This window comes from Manis pentadactyla, chromosome 6, assembly GCF_030020395.1.
Source record: "Manis pentadactyla isolate mManPen7 chromosome 6, mManPen7.hap1, whole genome shotgun sequence".
NCBI classification, from domain to species: domain Eukaryota; kingdom Metazoa; phylum Chordata; class Mammalia; order Pholidota; family Manidae; genus Manis; species Manis pentadactyla.
The window spans coordinates 146423307-146443301 of NC_080024.1; the positions used below are offsets into that span (position 1 = coordinate 146423307).

The 19995-nt window shown below is 38.3% G+C and overlaps 1 protein-coding gene across 1 annotated transcript in view; it reads left to right on the forward strand.

Annotated features, from left to right (window-relative positions):
- Window positions 1–19995, forward strand: part of PHLPP1 (PH domain and leucine rich repeat protein phosphatase 1) — a 218964-nt gene that overhangs the window by 136705 nt on the left and 62264 nt on the right. Inside the window, exon 4 of the mRNA XM_036876709.2 lies at window positions 7331–7497. Within this exon, the coding sequence (XP_036732604.2) occupies window positions 7331–7497 (167 nt within the window). The remainder of the gene's footprint in view (window positions 1–7330; window positions 7498–19995) is intronic.

The window sequence follows — 19995 nt, forward strand, 5'->3', positions numbered from 1 at the left end:
TTGATTTGGTACCTTATGGGGTTAATAAGCCTCATCTTAAAGTCAATGTCCCCTCCCCTCCCCAAATGCTTTTACCCTCAGAGAACCCCATCTTTTATTTTGCCTAGTAACGATAGCCTCTCCAGGCATTCCTGCTGTCTTACAGGTTTGCCATTTCATTACCTCTAGTGATTTAGAATTATGTGCAAATTTGTATATTTTCTTTCTTGAGTTCTTTTTTTTTTTTTTAAACATCACTTAATCATTTAAGGCAAAGAAATGATAAGCTACTAGAATTCCAGGTAGAATTTACTAAGTTCAAAATTGGTATACTTCTATTAGGACATTATTAATGTATATATTGTAATTAATTTTATAGGAAGATTTTCTGCATCTGCTGTTAAACAGATTTTATAAAATTGACAATTAGTACAGGATCAAGAAATGAGATATCATTATGAAAAGGTCTGAGGTCAAGTTAAAGCGTTTCTTATATTTGTAGAATTTTTTTAAAAAGAAATGATTGTACATCGTTAGAATGTTTAACTAATGGAGATTTAAAAACACTATTCTCAATTTATATTCTCTTACCTCATTCCTTCCCAAAGCATTTTTTTGGGAGATGAGAATTAAAACTAGGTCAGTTGAGGTTAAGCATTTTTTGCACAAATCTAGTAAATTCTCCAGAGACTGTCCTTGTAGCCGGGTCTGGAAAATAATTTTCCAAGCCACAGAAAGCTAGGCCAGAGCAATTAATGACTCATTATGCCAGTTTATGGCAGTCTTTTACTTTACCCAGCAGACGTATCTGTGCTCTTTCAGCTGCTTTGACCAATTTCAGGGTTACTTTGCTTAATTTTAAGCATGCTTTGCACTAAATAAGGATAAATATCAGTTCACTAAAGTATAGTGGGGACAAAACAACATGAATGTTATTCTGAACTTTCTCTGACTTATAAAAAGATGATTACCCACTAAGTGAACATCAGAAATAATGGGAGTAATGTGGAGTACAGTCCTTTGCAAAGGAAGATGATCATTTCAGAAACATGGTGGGAATAGGTTAGGGATAGGACATATATATTGGTTTAGAAATGTAACTCAGCTAGACATAGAATGGAGACATTTTCTAACAAAAGTGTCCTAAAGATTGGCAAAGAAATGATAGAAGCAAATGTTGAGCTGAGTAACGTGTTCAGAAATGTATGGATGCCCAGCAGGTAATCTGAAAAGTTTGTTGTTGTTGTTCTTATTTTTATGTTTATCCTTTGATGTTCTTTGAGGGAGATATTTTGATGGCCAAGTGAACTTTTTTCATATATGACTATAAGTCATTTGGAAAAGAAGACAGCCTGAGCAGGTGGTTGGGATTCATGTTCATTTTAGTGACTCTCCTAGGGTATGTAATTTCATGTGGGGAAAAGAATCCCACTTAATTTACAAACTAAATCATCAACCTTAAAAAAATTTTTGTTGTTGAGACAAACACCGACTTCCCAAACCACAATTATTTTGAACTTATCTTCTAAAACTTTGAATCCCTTTGTGTGTTGGCGCCCTGATGGTCTGTAAGCTGCGTGACTGCCATAGTGTCTGACTGAGCCTCGCCTGTGTGACTGCTCAGGGTGGCGAGAGCAGCGGCCTGCTGTCTAGGCCTTTCTCTGTCCTGCAGATTCGTATTGCTTGTAGCTGTGAATGTTGGTCTAGGAACACTCGGTTTGCAGAGCCCCTCCCGATTTTTTTAAATGAGAAAAGCATTATTTACAGCAGTTCAGTTGGTCAGGGCAGTTACTTATTTATTCCATTTTAGAAATGAGGAAATGGGACAGATAGGCGGGGTGAGCTGTGCAGAGCCACGTGGCTGGGAAGTGGTGGGACTGTTCTACATGCCCTGCCTGTTGCTGTTTCTCCTTTAGGGCAACTTGCTTGGGCCTCAACTTTGTGTCTTCCACTGTCTTGATTTTTGGCAGCAAAATTGAAGTAGAGTAGCTTTTGCCATAAAGATTCTATACTCTAATTGTGAGGTCCCTTCCTGTGACAAAGCTTTAAGGTGATTTTTACATGTGCCTGTTTCTTCCCTTTTTATTCCCAAAGTTCTGTAACTTTTTGCAGTTCAATTGTGCTCACCAGGTGGCATCATCCCTGCCCAGGTGGACAAGCTGTGCAATATAGGAGTGCACAGAGCCCGTGGTATCCAGGATGGGTGGCTTCATGGGCTTCACCCCTTCCCTGAGGTCTGGGTGTTTTCTTTTCTCAAGTAGGACTCACTTCATTCCTAAGGCTTCATTCCTAAGGCTTCAGCTTCTTCTTGGGGTGACATCTAGTCGTCTTTGCTCTGGGCAGAGGGGCCATGTGACTACTTCATCGTGGGAGTTGGAGGAGCAATCCTCAGGGAAGGTCTGAACTGTGTCCAGGCTGACCGGGTGGCATAGCGGTAACAGGGCAGGCTCTGCTCAGACCCAGCTTCTGCTTTAGCCATGTGATGTTGGCTCTCTCCATGACTCTATTTAACCTTCATCTTTGAAATGAGGATAAGTCCTCACTCCGCTGAGTGGCTGTAAAGATTAAACTATTGTGTCTAAAGCACTGGGAAGAGGGCCTCTCACAACCAAAGCACTCCCTGAATGTTAGCTGTTGTTTCCAAGTACTGCTACTTGGAGAAAAGCTAGAATAAAGAAAGGCTACTTGGCCTGAGGTATATGCAAGTGGTTTTCTGATTTATTTCTGTTACTTACTTAGGTCTTTCTTACTTTGAGAAGGGCCTTGGTTTTGAGGTGCAGTGTATGTGGGTCTCAGCTTCTTTGGGTAGCCCAGCTGGTAGGGTTTTCATTTGGGAATCAAGCTGATCTCTTTTTGGCAGAGTACTTAGTGCCCAGCCTGGCCTGGGTGGAAGCGCTTAACTCCCTGCTTTGTTGCAGGGCGTGGCACTGGGGAGAGGGGCGACTAGTGGCAGCTTTGTGGTCCCCATGGCAGCTCACTGCCCCACTGCCAGCATGGCACTGACGTGTGCGGCTCCTCTTCTCACTGTGGGGGTTCCCAGTTCTGCCGTGACTCGCACAGACTGCGCTTGGTGGCTGTACCCTTTGTTAAAGTGGTTTCTTTCCTCTTCTTTCCAGCATGAACAGCTTCAAGTCCAGAATGAGGAGAGGAATCAAAGACAACTTGACGTTCAGTCATTATCTTTTAATTGTCCAGAGAGAACATTTAGTGTGATGCTTTAGCTGAAACAGAATTTGTCCTCCTCAAAGTGGTCTCCACGTGAAAGAACACACTAGACAGATCAGATGCAAGCTGGTGAGAGAGGAAGTCTTGTCAAGTAGTCCAGTGGCCATTCTTCTGGCAAATGCTTTTTCTCAGGGCCCTACCAAGTACTGGCCATGGAGTGTTTCAGTGAACAAAATTGGTAGAAATCCCTGCTGTTACGGAGCTCACAGTCCAGAGACAGACTCTTGAGAATTTTTCCATGCACCTCATTTTGCTGACATTAAAAGCCAGAGTGTGACAGTGATGGAAAGGCCCTGCGGGAGCTGCCCCCTGCCCCCACGCCCTTGCCTTTCTGAGCCCCCTGCAGCTCACTCTCCCCTTACCTTACTGGGCTCCATGCTGTGTGTGCCTCGAACATCCCGGGCATACTTCCTGTTAGGGCCTTTTCTCTGGCTACTTCCTCCGCCTAGAATGTTCATCTAGATAAACCCTTTCAACTGATTTCCTCATGCCCTTCATGTCTAAATGTCATCTTTTCAGTGAGGCCCACCTTGTCCCACCAATTTAAATTACAACCCACCACTTCCCCAACAGTCCTGACTCCCTTTTCCCTTGCTCTATTTTTTCCATAATATATACCAATATTTTTAACATGTAATTTACTTATTTGTGAGGTAAATTTAATGAGGACAGGGGTCTTCATTTTTTTTACTGAGGCATACTAAGTGCTTACCTATGTCATTGATTGGCACATAGTAGGTATTCAGTAAACATATTAAATGAATGGAAATGGGAAGTACTATGGGAAAATATTATAAAGGGTGTGTTAGTTTCCTATGGCTGCTACAACAAATGAACAAAACCTTGGTGCTATAAAACAACAAATTTAATCTCTCTCAGTTCTGGAGATCAGAAGTTCAAAATCAAAGAGTCAGCAGTACTGTGCTCCTTTGAAGGCTGGAGGGAGAGTCCATCCCTTGCCTCTTCTGGCTCCTGGTGGCTCTAAGCATTCTTTAACTCGTGGCCCACGTCACCCTAGTCTCTGCCTCCTGGTCAGTCACATCGCCGCCTCGCCTATGTCAAAATGCCCTTTGCCTCTCTCTTACGAGGATGCATGTAATTGTAGTTAAGGCCCACCTGGATAATCCAGGATAAGCACCTCCTCTCAAGATCCCTAACTTAAACACATATTTTTCGTCATATCGGGGTAACAGTCACTCTTTTGCCATATAGGGTAATCTTTACAGATTCCTGAGATTAAGTTGTAGAGATCTGTGTTTTTGTCTGCCCCAGTCCCTTGTTGGGGGCCACCATTCAGCCCAGCACCAAGGGCTGAGGGAACACTTTGACTGCAGGAGGAAGATCCTCCCTGGTTGGGGGCCACCTAGTGGCCCAGTAGAACCTATCACCTAGTGGAACACTGAATGCAAGGAAAGCCAGAAGACTGCCCTCATCCATTTTCCCCTTTTGTTGTACTGAAGTTTTTATTGTGATTATATTTTTTTTCCAAATTAAACAACATATGCACACACACAGAAAAACACGAAGGATAATATTACAATTTCCATGTACTGGTCCTTCCTGCTTATTAACATATTGAGATAGTTCCTTCATATCTTCTATTGTCCCTTTTATAAGGAAATAAACATTACAGATAAACTCCAAATAACCTCTCTTCCCATTCCTATGCCCATTTCCTTCCCCACTTATCTAGAGGCAATTAGTATCGTTAATTTGGTATATGACCAGTGAATGGTTTATATGGCTAATAGTTACCATACATATAACTATTCATACATAATCTATTGAGCTGTGTGTTTGTGTTAAGAAGGTTTTAATAAATGGTATTATAATATATGTAACATTCTGCAGCTTTTTTATCAATCCAAGTTGATACATATGAATCTAGTTCATTCATTGTAACTGCAGCTCTAAGCAGCAGATTCCTTCCTTCTCTCTCACCAGGCTTCAGAATATAAAAATCCCAGAGGAGGCCTCTGATTAGCCTGGCTTGGATCAAATGCCAGTACCTGTTGGATCAATCTGTTGGTCAGTGGATGGGGTACTCTGATTGCTGAAGAATGGAGTACATGCCTACCTGTGTAGCCAAAGGGTCAGCAGACTTTGCAGCTCCCATCAGGATCTCTTGTGTTTAAAGATTGTTGTAGGAGAAAGCTACAAAGTAGGAGAAAGGATTCAGGGCAGACAGAAACACAACTTCCACTCAAGCTTCAAGTTTGCGCTTGGACGTTAGGTCCTCTGGGAAGGCATCCCTGGCTCCCTAGAGCAGGCTCTGTGCTTTTGCACTTACAGTTATATAACCATTATGTTGAAGCTTAACTGCCTCCTCCTCTTAAGGTGTACTCATTCAGGGCAGAGATTGAGTCTATCTTGTTACAGCTGCACCATAAGAATACAAGGTCTGACACGCCATTGCATACACCTTGAGTATTTTTGAGGGAATTATTCCACTGACTGGTATGCCTTTCAACCTCACTTCCCATGAACATATCTGTGATATGTTTGCACCTGTACTACAGGCTCATTAAATTCCTAATGGCTCTTTTCACATCTTCTGGTTGACTGGGATTTTCTTTTTCTTATTTAATAGTGAAAATTGAAGGAAAGATGAAATTGCTAAAATGCAAACTCAGACTTCTTCTGTAAAATTTTTTGAGTTGAATGCTGCCAGAGCTTTTTCATCCTGCTGTTATCCCCTTAGCTTTCATATGTGCAGAGCAGTTGCTTTCTAACCTCAGATATGCCATTAACAGAGTATGTTCTATGCACATTTGCTTCTGAATACTTTCTAGTGTCCGAAGAATTTGGATTCCAATGGCTGTAGATGACCCATTCTATTTGGAAGTAGTAGCAGTAGTAGTGATAATAGTACTTAAATTACAACCCACCACTTTCCCAACAATCCTAACTGCCTTTTCCCTTGCTGACCATTTGTTGAGGGCTTTCTCTGTGCCAGGCATGTCGATGTAGTTGTTGTCTTTTTGCCTGTTATACGAATGAGAAAACTGTAGGGTGGAGGGCATTGATCCACTCAAGTTCCATCAACTTCTAAACGGTGGAGCTGTGATGGGAATCCACACACTGACATGAGGGCCACACTCCTAAGAACCATGCTCTGTAATGAGGAAAGAGAAGTCCAAGGTTTGGTAATATAAAGGACATCAAACTGATCACAGGTATGGAGTGGAGTTTCTGCTATAAAGCTTTGGTAATGATAAAGAACACAAGGGAGAATCAATCCAGATCTTAGAACAGCACTCCCTTGGCCTTTGTGAGGAGAAAGGAGCCACGGTGTGTGGAAGTGGGGCTGACGTCCTGTGCTGCGGCATAAGCTGGTGCCACATCACCTGAAATATTGGAGAGGGCATTTGAGAAACACAGGCTACCCAGTGCAGTTCCCATCTCCAGCATGCCAGTTGGTCTGTAGCCCTGGGATTCTGCATGGCAGGAGTCATTTAACCAGGAAGGCTTTGAATATGTGGATAAACATTTAGACATAAAATAAATTTTACTTAAAATACCTACATGAAGCAAAGCACAATGAATTTAGAAGCATCTCACTGGAACTTTGTGGGAGACACAACCCGTGTAGTTTTCAGCAGGCAGGCAGTGGAATCTGATTATGTGCTGCCATTACTATTAAAATTGTACACAAGGCCATTGATACTAGTTTTCTTTATTTGTGCTGCTTTAAATCAGTGTATACAAGACTTTCATAGGTTCAGTCTAGATCTTAGGGTCTATCTCCCAACCCTATTTTTACTCTAACGTCTTGTATTATTTAGCTCTGAATTCTCTTACCATGAGTGTTTTCAGGAATATAACCCCTACAGTTGGAAGAGATTGCTGATATCGCTGAAATTGATAGGACAATCTGTGCGCTTTGTAACCTGTCTCCTCTATTAGTTTACTGTACATACCTTCCAGGCAGGGATACTGTTTTCTGCCTTTATAGTACTTGACTCAGTTCTATACTAAGTAAATATTGGTTTATATTTGGACTGATAGTGCTGCTTGCATACTATGTCTGTGTTCCCAAATGGAATTATCTTATTTCTATCCATAGAAAGTAATTATTGGAAAAATGGATGGTGGTAAATTGAATTGTGCTTTTGTCCTTCACTAGGTTGCCTCACAGCGCATTAGCTCAGTGGACCTCTCGTGTTGTAGCCTGGAGCATCTGCCTGCCAACCTCTTCTACAGCCAAGACCTCACTCATCTCAATTTAAAACAAAACTTCCTAAGGCAAAACCCCAGCCTACCAACTGCCAGAGGGCTCAATGAACTGCAGAGGTGAGCGTGCAGAAATGGGAGGATAATTAGAAAGCGGAGGGGCTGTCGCCTTCTGGTTGTTTCTTGAATATTCTGACTTAAAAAGCTATGTTGTGTAGCCTTTCTCTTTCAGAGGGCAGGGTAAGAGGACTTTTTAGGGAGGACATTATCAATTCTCATTCTGAAACTTTTTTCAAGGTCTCTGCCTTTGAAGTGAATGATTTATGATATTTGTTAACTGGATAAATTTGTGTAAGAAGAACATATCTCTTTAAATCTCATGTCTTATCTACAAATGGTAATGTGAAAAGTTAACAGTATTTGATGTGTTGCTTCTGAGCTACAGAGATTTGGTCAAATTAAATTTTTATTAATTTAATTGTATCATTTTCTATAAAGACATTTCCTTAGAAGTTTAAGAACAGGTTTAAATTCATTAACAGCGGGTCATCTGGATGATTTGTGTGTTAAGCTTCAAAAGTCACATGTTAATTGAAAAGAGTCTACTTTATAACTAGAGAGAAGGGACTTTATTTGCGTGTATCTGAAACAGACTTAAGATTTACCGTATTCTTTTCCTTGCTGTAGCAGCGATCAGTTTTGATTGTGTGGTAAATTAAGCCTCTGATACTTATATATTTGTTACAAATATATGAGGCTATAACTGCAGAAGAATATAACTTTTAAATAAATCATTGTTTATTCTTGAATGGCTGATATGATCAGAGATTAAACTATGGTAATTAACCATTGTGATTGTGTGTTTATGGTTTTTAACATTCAGAAAGAATAATCCAATAAATGTTTATTATAAAGTTCATGCAGATATATACCTAGAAAAGAGAAGAATGTTTTAATGATCATTTCAGATAATTGTGAATTTTCTTCTTTGATACTATACCAAAACTTGACAAGAGATCACTTCTCAAGTGCTGGTTCCAGTGTGAAATACAAAACCCTATTGGTGAACTTTTAAAAATTCTTTTACATTAGTATCTGTTGGCCTTTTTTGGACTTTGAATGGCATCATTTTACCACATTAAGGATTGGTCCTATGGAAAATAGTGGTTCGTTGGGTAATGCAGATATTACAAATGTTAATGTATTTCATTGTGCAATTTAAAGAAATCACCATTGTTAGTATTACCATTGATCATATCAGAAAAATCTTTACCTATTGAGAAGTTGTCAAGTTCACTGTGAAAACAAGTTTTCCAAAATTTAATTTTCATGTGAAAGCTTGAAGGCTGTCCTTGGCAACAGGTATTGTCAGTGGTTTTCCGGCAGTGACCTTCTCACTCCCTTGTAGAGAAGTCTCTGCCAAACACCCAAGTCCACATAAGGAGTTTGTCAGTTGTTCTTTCAAATGAAAGTGGTATTCGGTGAACGTTGTGACTAATTTGGCTCACAACTCAAATAATCATACAAATCTTGTCCTTGAGATAAGTAACCATCATAATTTAGCATACAGCTGAAGTACTTCTCATTCTGTCACCCAAGTAAAGAAGATATGTACCCAAGGGTCAAGAGGTAATACAAATAACTTTTCTTGCATCATCAATGACATTTTTTAATAAAACTGGCATTTCAGTTTTCTCAGACTGTTTTTGCTATGATTGCCTGTCGGAGACAAAGAAAGCAACAACTGACAGTTTGGTGCTGCGTTGAATTAGTTACATAGGCAGTGAGAACTCCAATGAGGATATTATGCCTGAGCACTTCCTTATTGTCCCCTGGAGCTGGTGGTTTGTTCCATGAAAGGAAACCACAGCGCAGTTCTTGAACTTAGGTTTTTATATGCTCTACATACTACTGATAATATTTTTACAGACACTAATAAAGTTAGTATGATTTTTGGCAAAAGATTTATATCATGATTCAGTCTGTTTTTGAGGTTTGACATTATGTTGATGTCAAATATTTTTGTGTATTTCATAGTAGGGTAGTTTTCTACACTTTCATTACAGAATGACCAAGAACTTTGTCATACTTTTGAAGCCTGGTTGTCTTAGAACAGAAAGGGGCATTAGAATTCTCCAAACCAATGTTCTCATTTTAGAGATAGAGTAGACGGAGATGTAAAATGTCAAATTCAGGTAGATGTTGCTGTCTGGGAGAGAGCTGGGGATTGGATTAGAAGTTTAATGAGGGTTTCAGCTATATCCATTATGTTTCTTTTAAGACATTAGAGATAAATATGGCAAAAATGTTAGTATTCGAAAAAGCTGAGTAGTGGATACTTGGATGATCATTATTATTTCCTGTATTTTTCTATTTGTGTGTGTATTTTGTAGTAATCCAAAAATTAAAACCTAAATAAAAAGAAAATCAAAATGCTTCTAATTACATATAAGGGAATATAATGCTCCCAAAGAGCCAGCGTTTTCAGACTGAATAAGTACCCAGATGGAAGGATATTTGGGGCATTGCCTTGCCTTTTACTTCTTTCAGGGTCCCCTGACTTGTCCTTCATATCTGTTAATTTTACATCTATAAGTGTCTTTTCAGCGCATTCCCCTTTCCCCTCTGTTCCCCGTCCCTCAACACACCGCTCCCGCTCAGCTGTCACCTGGACTGTTGCAGGAGCTCTGGGCAACTGTTGTCTTACTGTCATTTTCCCACTGCAGCTCATCCTCTCTAGTGTTCTTGCCTACTGTTTCATACATTTCTTGGTTTTGTTTTGTATTTTTAAAACTTTAAACATTTTTCCCCATCAAAGTAATACCCTATATAGATTTTTTTTTAATCTTAATAAACATTGAGACTTATTAAGAAACAGGTGGCTGGAACTCCAGCCGATCCTTATACCCAAGTCCTGCTCCCCAGGCAGCCAACCACTTTTGAGTCTTTTGGCTATTTTTGCTGTTTTCCTCCATCTTCTGAAATATTATGTATATATTTGCTGTTTTTAAATTTTTTGTTGGACATTGCATATTGACTTATTACAGTGAGGGATGAGGGTATAACTCTTTTATACCCTCCTCCGCCCGAGGCCAAATGCACCAGCCACTGCTTCCCATTCTCTCAATGTGTAGGTGTCAATTTTTGGCTAAGTTCGTGTTGAAGATTGGTATTGTGATCATGGATTTGTGAGTCACAGCTAAGGCACTTAACTGCAGTGATTACATTTCCTTTCTTGTGCAGGGTGAATAGTAGCCTCTTGTGTGCTTTTCTTTGTTTCTAGTATTCCTGTGCTTTTTGACAGCTCTAACATTCTTCTTAACACCCTTCTCTCAGACACCTCTTCCCTTCTGAAGCCAGTGTAGCTCCTTGCTCTGTGGGCGTGCTTCACTCCTGTGGTCCTGGGATTAACTTTGATCGTTTTTCCTGGTAATTCAGGTTTTGTCTCTCCTGTGTTGGGTATTTTCAGATATGCAAAGTATCTCATAAATTTATCCCCCACATCCCCTTTCTCAGGAAGATCGTAGAAGACATTCCATCAAAAAGAGGGAGTAAACCAAGAAAGAAGTCACTAAACACAGGAAAACTAGGAGGTTTTTTTCCTTTTTTATAAAAAACTCCCAAAAGATTTTAGGACCTTTTTTTCTTAATGGCACTCTTTATCAATCTCAGCCAGTATGATGAATACCTTATCAGAAAAAATGTTGTCCATCAGTTCTGAAAAACTTTCTGGTGATGTTTTTGAAAATTTCTTCCCCCTTAGTTTTCTTTTTCCTTCTTCGGGATTCCTATTAGTTAGACAGACCTCCTTGTTTATCCTCTAATTCTCTGATTTTCCTCTCTTTGTCTTAATGCCAAACTTCTTGACAGGTTTTTCTCTCCTTAACCTTTCTGAATTTCTGCTATCTTTATTTTTTTAAGAGCTCTTTTTTGTTGTTTAAAATCTGTGTGCATTTTAATAGCATTCTGTTCTTGTTTTCATGGGTGCTTTTCTTCTCTTTCTGAGGACATTAAATTTATTTGCTAATTTTTTCCTTCTCACACTGCCTTGATTTCCTTTTTACCTGTTTCTATAAATTTTTAAAAAATAATCAGCTGTACATTACAGTGGTTCACAGTCCCTCTCCCCCTGCCCCCACCCACTCCCCTCCATCTTGGTAACCACTAGTCACTTCTCAGTGTCTATGAGTCTAATGCTATTTATTTCCTTCTGTTTTGCTTTGTTTTCACATTCTACAAATATGTGAAATCATGGTATTTGTCTTTCTTTGCCTTGTATAGGTTTCTTTTATGTTAGAAACCTGACTAACTGGTGATCCTATTATGCTTTCTGTTCCTACTTAATGGTAAGTCACTGAAAAGTGAATTGGATGCTGAGGTCTGTGGGCAGGGGCTCTCTGCCAGTTGACTGCACTGCCAGGGCTATCAGGAGTGAGCCTTGTGGTTTCGTTGGGGAATTTCCAAAGACAGAATCTGTGGGTCTTTTCCCGAGGGCATGTCACTTTTACTTGAGAAGAATCCTTTGGTCTTCTGCCTGGACAGTGCGTGTTAAGATTCAGGGAGCTGAGTAGAGAAGAGAAGAGAGCTGGAAACTCAAGGGTTAGTATATGGATTTAATCCCCCTGTTTTAGAACAGTGTCTTACACTATACCTGGTGTCTTTAAGCCAGGGACCCTCTGGTTGAGTTTCTTCCAGGGAATAAACTGTCTTTGCACAGAGAGGGTCCAGGGTTTAACTCCTCCTTGTAGATCCTATTGAAAGTCTTTTTGTAGAAGTATAATACAAACATAGAAAAGGCACAAATACGAGTATACGATTTGGTGAGTTTCACAAAGTGAGCACATCCATGTAACCAGGACCTGTATTGAGGAATGGAATGTAACTGCCACCCCAGAAACACTCTTTGTGCCTGTTTTCCTGTTACCCTAAAATAATCACTATCCTGACTTAACACCATAAGTTAATTTTGCCTGTTTTTGTACTTGATATAAATGAGTCACATTAGTATGTACTTTGTCCAGCTTCTTTCACTGACATTTCCTCTTAAAAAGCAGGAAAAAAGCATATCAGGTTACATATTATCAGCCTGCACTTTATAGTATGTAGCATAAAGCCACGACTTTGATTTGCTTAAGGTAGAGGAGTTTTCAGTTTTATCCTGCAACAAAAGCTTTCTGTTTTGTCTCTCTTTAAGTGTGGGGGAGATAGACTGAGGGGACTTCCTGTGTGGGATCTGAGCGACTGGGAAAGCTGCTGTTGTGTAGCTATTTGGGGAAAAAAAAAGAGTTTAAACCAATTTCTTTTTCACCACATACAACTGTGAGATTTTTGCCCCACTATCCAAGAAAGATTTGTATTGCTAAGCTGTCAAGGCAAGAACTTTGTGAGTATACATGCACATATACACGGACTCTAATGGTAGGAATTAAAGTTATAATTTTTAGAAACTCATGCTTATACTTCAAAAAGCATTGATGTACCTTTTTTATGTTCATATAGTTAGTATGGTAATTTTGAGATGCACCACACATTTGCTAATTTTTGTGTGCTTAAGGAATTTGGGGTAATCTCTAGAGTGTCACAGGGAACATGTTAGGAGGGTACCAAAGGGCAATTTATATTTTTTTGTTTTTACTTCAGTGTCAAGAAATGAATTTTTCTATTACAGTCCAAAATCCAGAGAGAAGCTGAAGTACAACTGAGTTCTGAGACTTTTCCTGTTGATCACATATCCCCTTAATTTTGCTTCTTGTGGCAAATTCTCATCTTAAACAAATGAGATGTTTTCACAAAAACATTTAAATTGGTATTTGGAGCAACATTCTAAGTTCAGAAAGATAATATGTTCATGGACCCACACAGGCCAGCAGTTTCTATGGGGAAAACATTGTTCTTGGAACTTGCTCTGTTTATTTTGCCTTTATTGGCATTGAAACTCTTCAAGTTAGTTTTCAAAATATATAAGGCAAAATTAGAGTAATTTTTAGTAGCTTTAATGGTTTCTTTTCCTAATTATATATGTCACTGATAATAAGGCATTATTTACCTCCATTTTATTAATAGGTAATACCTCACATTATCTATGCCTCCATTTAGATGACCCATCTGATATGGCATTAGTAAAGATTATTATTATTTGCAATGGAGAATTGTTTTTAATAAAATATAGTAAGTCTCTTTGTAAAGTCAATGAAGAGGATAGCTTTTTCTGGTTTACATTCAAGGAATAAAACTTTCTTTTCCATGTCTTAATTTTATTGTTTTATTGTTCACTTATTTGTACTATATTGGCATTCAAACATTTAGCTGTACTGGTAAATTTAGCTCATAAATTTGTCATTTATGCAAGTTTTTTGGATAGTATATATTGCATTGAAGGATCTAGAGTTCATATGATAGACCAGAGAGTTCTTTTATGGTGATACCCAGTGCAGTGTTCACAAAGAGCAATGTAGATAACAAACTTAAAAGCAAAGTTTGATAGTAACAATTTATACATGTATGTTTCTGGTAGCTTTGTGTATGGTACTTGGAAAGTTTGTCACTGAACTTGAACTTACATGTCTTAATGTTAGATAATTTTATTTTACTAATCACTTCTACCTACCACTTTTAGAGATAAACCAAGTTTTTATTAGTAACTTGACAAACTCATGATAATTAAAATAGACACACTTATATTGCTTAATTCTGTATGTTGAAAATTAGACAAATTATAGTAAAATAACTGTCATAAATAGAAATTGGTTATATATGATGTTTCAATTGTGTTTGATAGCTGGTGGTTATCTATCACTCTCTTCCATTAGTTGTGGAAGTGAACCTGCTTTCCAGCTCACTATCTGTAGGTGAATTGGTGTGGAAAAACAAAGCTAGCACAGCTACGGGGTCCTAGCAAGTTCTAGAAGTAGAGGTTTTTTATTATGGGGAGGATTACTAACTTTAATTTCAGTAGAGGTTGTTATTTCAAATCATTTGATAAATTATGTCTGTAGAATTATTAATGTGCTCTTTGCCATATGTGATTCTGAAATAGGTTTAAAAAACCCCAGCAAGTTAGATGTAACACTGTCAACTTTTTTTTAAGCATTCACCTTTGGGTACTGAACTTTGTTGTTGTTTTGTTACTATTTGTCCTCTCAGAGTTTCACAATATTTTATGCAATAGTTAAAAAAAAGAGCCTGTTGGCATAAAGATATAATGCCTAGGAGTAACAGTATTGCTTCAACTTTTAAACATTTGATGTAACATTTAATTTTTGCGTGAGTGGCCCACAGTGTAATAAGGAAAGAATTGGCTTCAGCCTATCACCTTTATGACTTAACTGTTTTCTGTATTTATCTTGTTTGCTCTGCCTGACTTTGAATTCCTAGAGGGCAGGAATCAGTTCTTCCTCAGAGGGAGGGCCTGTTGCCAGATATACCATTAAATACATTCTTGGTAAATGAAGGAATGTGTGAATGAATGGTGGTGGGAATTGTGCTTTTCATTCTATTCTGTGTTAAGTATACCCCACTTCTTTGTAGAACATATTTGTAATAACTTGTAGAAGGAAATGAGACAGGTAACTTATCATTATAGTCCTTTTTGGTTAAAGTTAAGATGAGAAAATAGCCTGTATAATGAGATGACTCAGGAAACATTACATAGAAAAAGACTGGTAAGAAAGGACTTAAGGGTAGAAAAGGAGACATAAGGTTTAAAATGGCCAATATGATACTAGGCTTTCTAAAAATAACCTCAATCTGTTTGCCTTCCTCTTAAGGTACCTTCCGCTGAACTGGAAGGGATGTGCTGCTCCGTCCACCTGCCCAGCCCAGGCTCCCCCTAGTGAGCCCCACCCACCCTTCAAAGCATATGTGTAATGAATTTTGTTTCTTGAAGTTTTTAGTTATTTCCCAATACCATGCGACTCTTTCCTCTTTCGAACTGTTAGTTTTCTTATACTTAATGCACTTATCAATCGTACCTTTTATAGTAAACATTTGAGAACTTCTAAAATTCCCATCTATATGAAAGTCCTTGAGAATAGAGATAGGGTTTCCTTATCTTTGTATATCCTCTCCTCCCCCTTCAATATTTAGCCGTGGGGGAAATATATATATATATATATATATATATATATATATATATATATATATTTATTTATTTATTTATTTATTTATATTTATATCTCAAACCCCTCAATAAATCATTTATTGAATTGAGTTGTTGGTTTTCACCACCAAGGATAATTATAAAAGAATGTGATCCTAAAACTTTCAGAAGAGAACATCCCCAAAATGCTTTGAACAGTGGGGCCATTTCATGTATTTAGTGTTGAGATGAGTACTATTTAGTATTTACTATTTACTGTTCACCTCAGTGAATATTGAAATAGTTATTCATTTTATTTTAATGGGACAGCAGTCATTCAGAGTGATTGTTGATCAATCATATTATACTGCCTAACCTAGAAATCAATTTCAAGGAATTTCTGAGTGTGTGACTGTCTTAGAGAGTATGGTATAAAATGAGTATAATGTAACAGGAAATAAGGTGAAGATTACCTTTCGGTCAAGGAGAGAGCAAATTAAATACTTGAAGTAAAGAAGTGATTTGAGCTCTGATTAGATATGAAATTTGTTTTAACTAAAAGGAATAGGAAATTTGAGGGGTTCAAATGAGAGAACAGTGGAAGAGAAGGAGTGAAGTTGAGTGTGCGATTATGTGGGTGTAATAGAATGAAAGTTATGAAGCAATGAGTATGGAGAAACTCATAATTATGCCTGGCATTTATCAAGTACCTTTCTTCTTAGAAAGCTCAGTTTTCTACATTTTTAATCCCCATGAAGTAGAAAACAAATGACCTTATTTCCTACTCTGTTGTTTTGAGGATCTTGGCATTCCGGAGCTTACAAACTTATTCATGTTAATTACTTATCCTTACCAAAAATTCACATTTCCAGGTTTTTATAGAAAGAGAGATTTTAGCTTTTTGTTTTTATCAGTAATTCCTGAAAACTCACTTTTAATGGAAGTAGGGGTGATTCATTAACATAGTAGAAACAGGAGTGGCATGTTAAAATACTTCTGCAACTCATTTACTTCAGTCAGACTGTAGTACTTAGAACAGTTTCAAGCATCTCTGAAGATTCTCTGCCATATAAAAAATATCACAAGCAAAAAAGACCTGCTAAGCACTGAAGAAAGGGTATAGTTGATGTATTAAAGAAAAGCCACTTAGCACAAGGGCTGCTCAGGGATAGATAACCTTGGGCAGGAATTTCCACTCCTGGGGTTTGGTGAGTCTTGCCAAGTGTTGAAGGAATCCCATAGACTGTATGGAATGCCTTACTTTCAGTTAACTCTTCTCAACATTGGAAGTTCCTTTCTTGTACAGCTTTGCTTTTCAGATGGAATTTTTATCCTCTTGGGAAGCTTTCCATTTCGCATGATTCCTACTTTCCTTCCCTGAACATTTGATCAGAGGAGAGCCTTTTACACGGTGTGTGGGCACTGAGATTGAGTCCTCTCCTTGGCTTCAGCTTCCAGCCATGTTTCTGGAACTAATAGCCTATTTTCTTCTTCCATCTTACAGCGCATTTAGAAGAGAGAGCTTGGAAAGGAATAAGAAAAGTTTTATTGATCAGCCAGACTTTATTAAAGTACAGTTTGCCCTATTGACTTCTTAGGATCCTTTAAGTTGTTCTTTAACTTCTTTTCCCATTTAAATAAAAAGGGAGGGATCTTCAGAAACCTTGGCTTGATTCCAGTGAGACTGTTGTTTTCTGGCCAGTTACATTCTTCTCTTTGTTTTAGTTGAGCTCTTTGCTGCACTCTATAAGCTTTAACTTCATTGCAGAAGTTTAAAGTTAAATGTAGTATTTGTAGGTATTTGCTGTTCGGAGGGGTAACCAGCTTTTTCACTCTCAGTAGCTCTTAGGGAACAGCTGATAAGCAGGCATGAGAGGGCCAGCAGGGTCTTATCTTGTGGTTGTGGATGGGAGTGTCCTCATAACTTGGGACGAGAGGACATGATTAACATTATTGCTGATTTCTGAAATGACTCTGGTTGCCAGTGTGAGAACACTTTGTCCCTCTCTGTTCTTCCTCATGTCAAACATACACAGCTAACTCTGGAGTGCCTCTGACAACACGCACATGTTAACTATTGAAAGGTGAAGACCCATGAGAATTTCTGTTTTCCTTAGTAGTGCCTGTATTTTTTATGTCACTCACCATGCTCTCCATAGTAATAAAGCTTTGAGTGGGAGGAGTTGCATGCCTGTTGTCATTTCCCATGGGTGTGTTAGGGGGATGATGCTGGAGCTGGCAGGATATTTGGCAGTGGCTCTGTAATAGGGCACACCCCTCTCTTGCTGGGGATGTCTTTGGGATTTAGAGCCTTAGGGAAAGTCGTAGTTTCCAAATAGTTGTTTTTTCCTCCAATTTAAAATTTTTTGTCAGAATACACACTGTCACCCCACATCAAGAGGGGTGTGGGGGCGGGGGGAGTGTAACAAGGGAGGTGGAGCTATTTGATTTACATGATACAAGTCCATGCATCTGAGGATAAATCATTTCACTCCCCTATTCAGAATTTTTCAAAGGTAAATAGCAGTGTCTTTGTCTGGATTCTGAGGTTCTCTGTGATAGTCTTCAAGTGTTCTTAAAACCTCAGGAGTTCTTTCTGCACAACAGAAAGACAGTTTGCTTTAATATAATTTTGTCAGTGTTTCCCAAGTACACCCTATAGTTTTTACCCTTGAAATCAGTGTTTCTCAAAATACAATTTATGAAATTCCTGCATTAGACTCACCTTGGGTGTTTCCTGGAAAAAGAGATACATGGTTTTTGTCCCATCCCTGCTCAGTCAGAGCCTCTGGTGATGAGACCAAGGCATCTGCATTCTTAACAAAGCATGCAAAAGTTTGAGAAGTAGTCCTGCCACCCTATTCTCTTTAATTTCTCTCTGACAATTCCCTTCTGTTTATTGCATTCTTGTCCCTTAAAGTGAGATTCCTCTTCTGTAAGCAGTCATAATACTTTTTTTCCAGTAAGTGTTTATCTTCTACTTTATATTATGGTAGCTTTACTCCCAAACTGTTCCAAGTTCCTGGAGTTTGAAAACCATGCCTGTCCGCATTTGTGTGTTTCACACACCTTTGGGCACAATAAAAACTCAAAGGTTTAATGAGTGAATGGTTTAGTCCTAGGCTCAGACTTTTATTACTCCTAGTAAATTTTTGGTGTTGGATTTTTTTCTGTTTAACTGTCAGATATGCTTGTTCTGTTTGTAATGTGAACTTAAGATACGTCTAAGCATGTTTTCATGATATTATTCTCTCTGGCTTTAGCATTTGCTCACTTTCTCCTTTGGTAATCCAATATCCTTGATAGAGATGCTATGTGGTCTTCATTTTTATATATCCTTGTATGACTCAACTGGGATTTTACCCAAGTATATTGTGTGGCTCTGCTTTGAGAAGAGGAGTAGAAAGAGCAATCTCTTTTCCGCCTTTTTCAGAAATCTTCTTTTTGCAATTTTGTTATTTGTCCTGCTGATGTGTTGGTTAATATTAAACATCTCTTGAATAACACTGCAATCAAATTAGCAAACTATGGTCAGATCTATGGATGAAAAAATGTAATCATGGATAAGTTGAGTTTAAAGGAACCATTTCATAAGAAAGATATGTTTAATTGTAACATGTTCTTGTTGGTCTTTTTGATCATCATATTGCCTGTTTATGAAAGAATGAGAAAATGACAGATTTATGCTGCTTATGACTTGTTTTCATAAATTTAGTTTGTGCAGGGTTATTCTAGGTACAGTAGCTGGTGTTTCACGTGTTTGCTGTCTGAGGATTTGCAGTGGTGTTCTGTATGATGTACTTACTTGATTCATGGGAGCCTGCCCTTTGCATGCCCCTTCCCTGCTCCCATGTGGGCTGGCACATTCATTGGGTTGACTTGGTCTAGGGTCAGGTGCAAAATAAGTAACTAGTAAGTGCTTCCTATTTGAATTAGTTTAAAAGAAGATTAAAATTAAAATGTTTCTCTTTAGGGAATGCTTTAATTTGCCTTTATAAGCAGTTTGTCCATTGTAATTATTGCCAACACTGAATGTTCTCTATTTCCTTTATTATTATTTTGGAAATATTATGCTTCTAGGTTGTAGCTTTGGAATACTTATTCTGCTTTTTAACATCTGCAGCAATTCTTAAGAAAAATTTGCTCAAATCTTTTTGTGGCTATAAGTTTCCATTTTTATTAAGTAAAATATGCATGTGTTTATTTTTGTTTTCTATCCATGTGAGAGGGTGATACGCTTGTGTTGCTTGTACTGAGAGTCATTTCTGGTGATTAGAATTAAGATGGGTGGCTTCTGTTTATTTTGGCTCAAATGTTGAGGAGCTGCTTGTATGCCACGTTAGCATTTGTGTGCCCTGATCCTCCCAAAAGACTGGCAGGTGCTCACTGGGAATGAGGCTGGTGGACTGCTCAAGGCAGAATGTCATACGTAGTTCATGTGGATTCATTTCAAAAGTCATAAAGGGACAACAGGAAAAAAGCAATCCACCAAGAAATAGAGAAGTCACCAATGAGAGTTCAATCTCCGGGCACTAGATGTT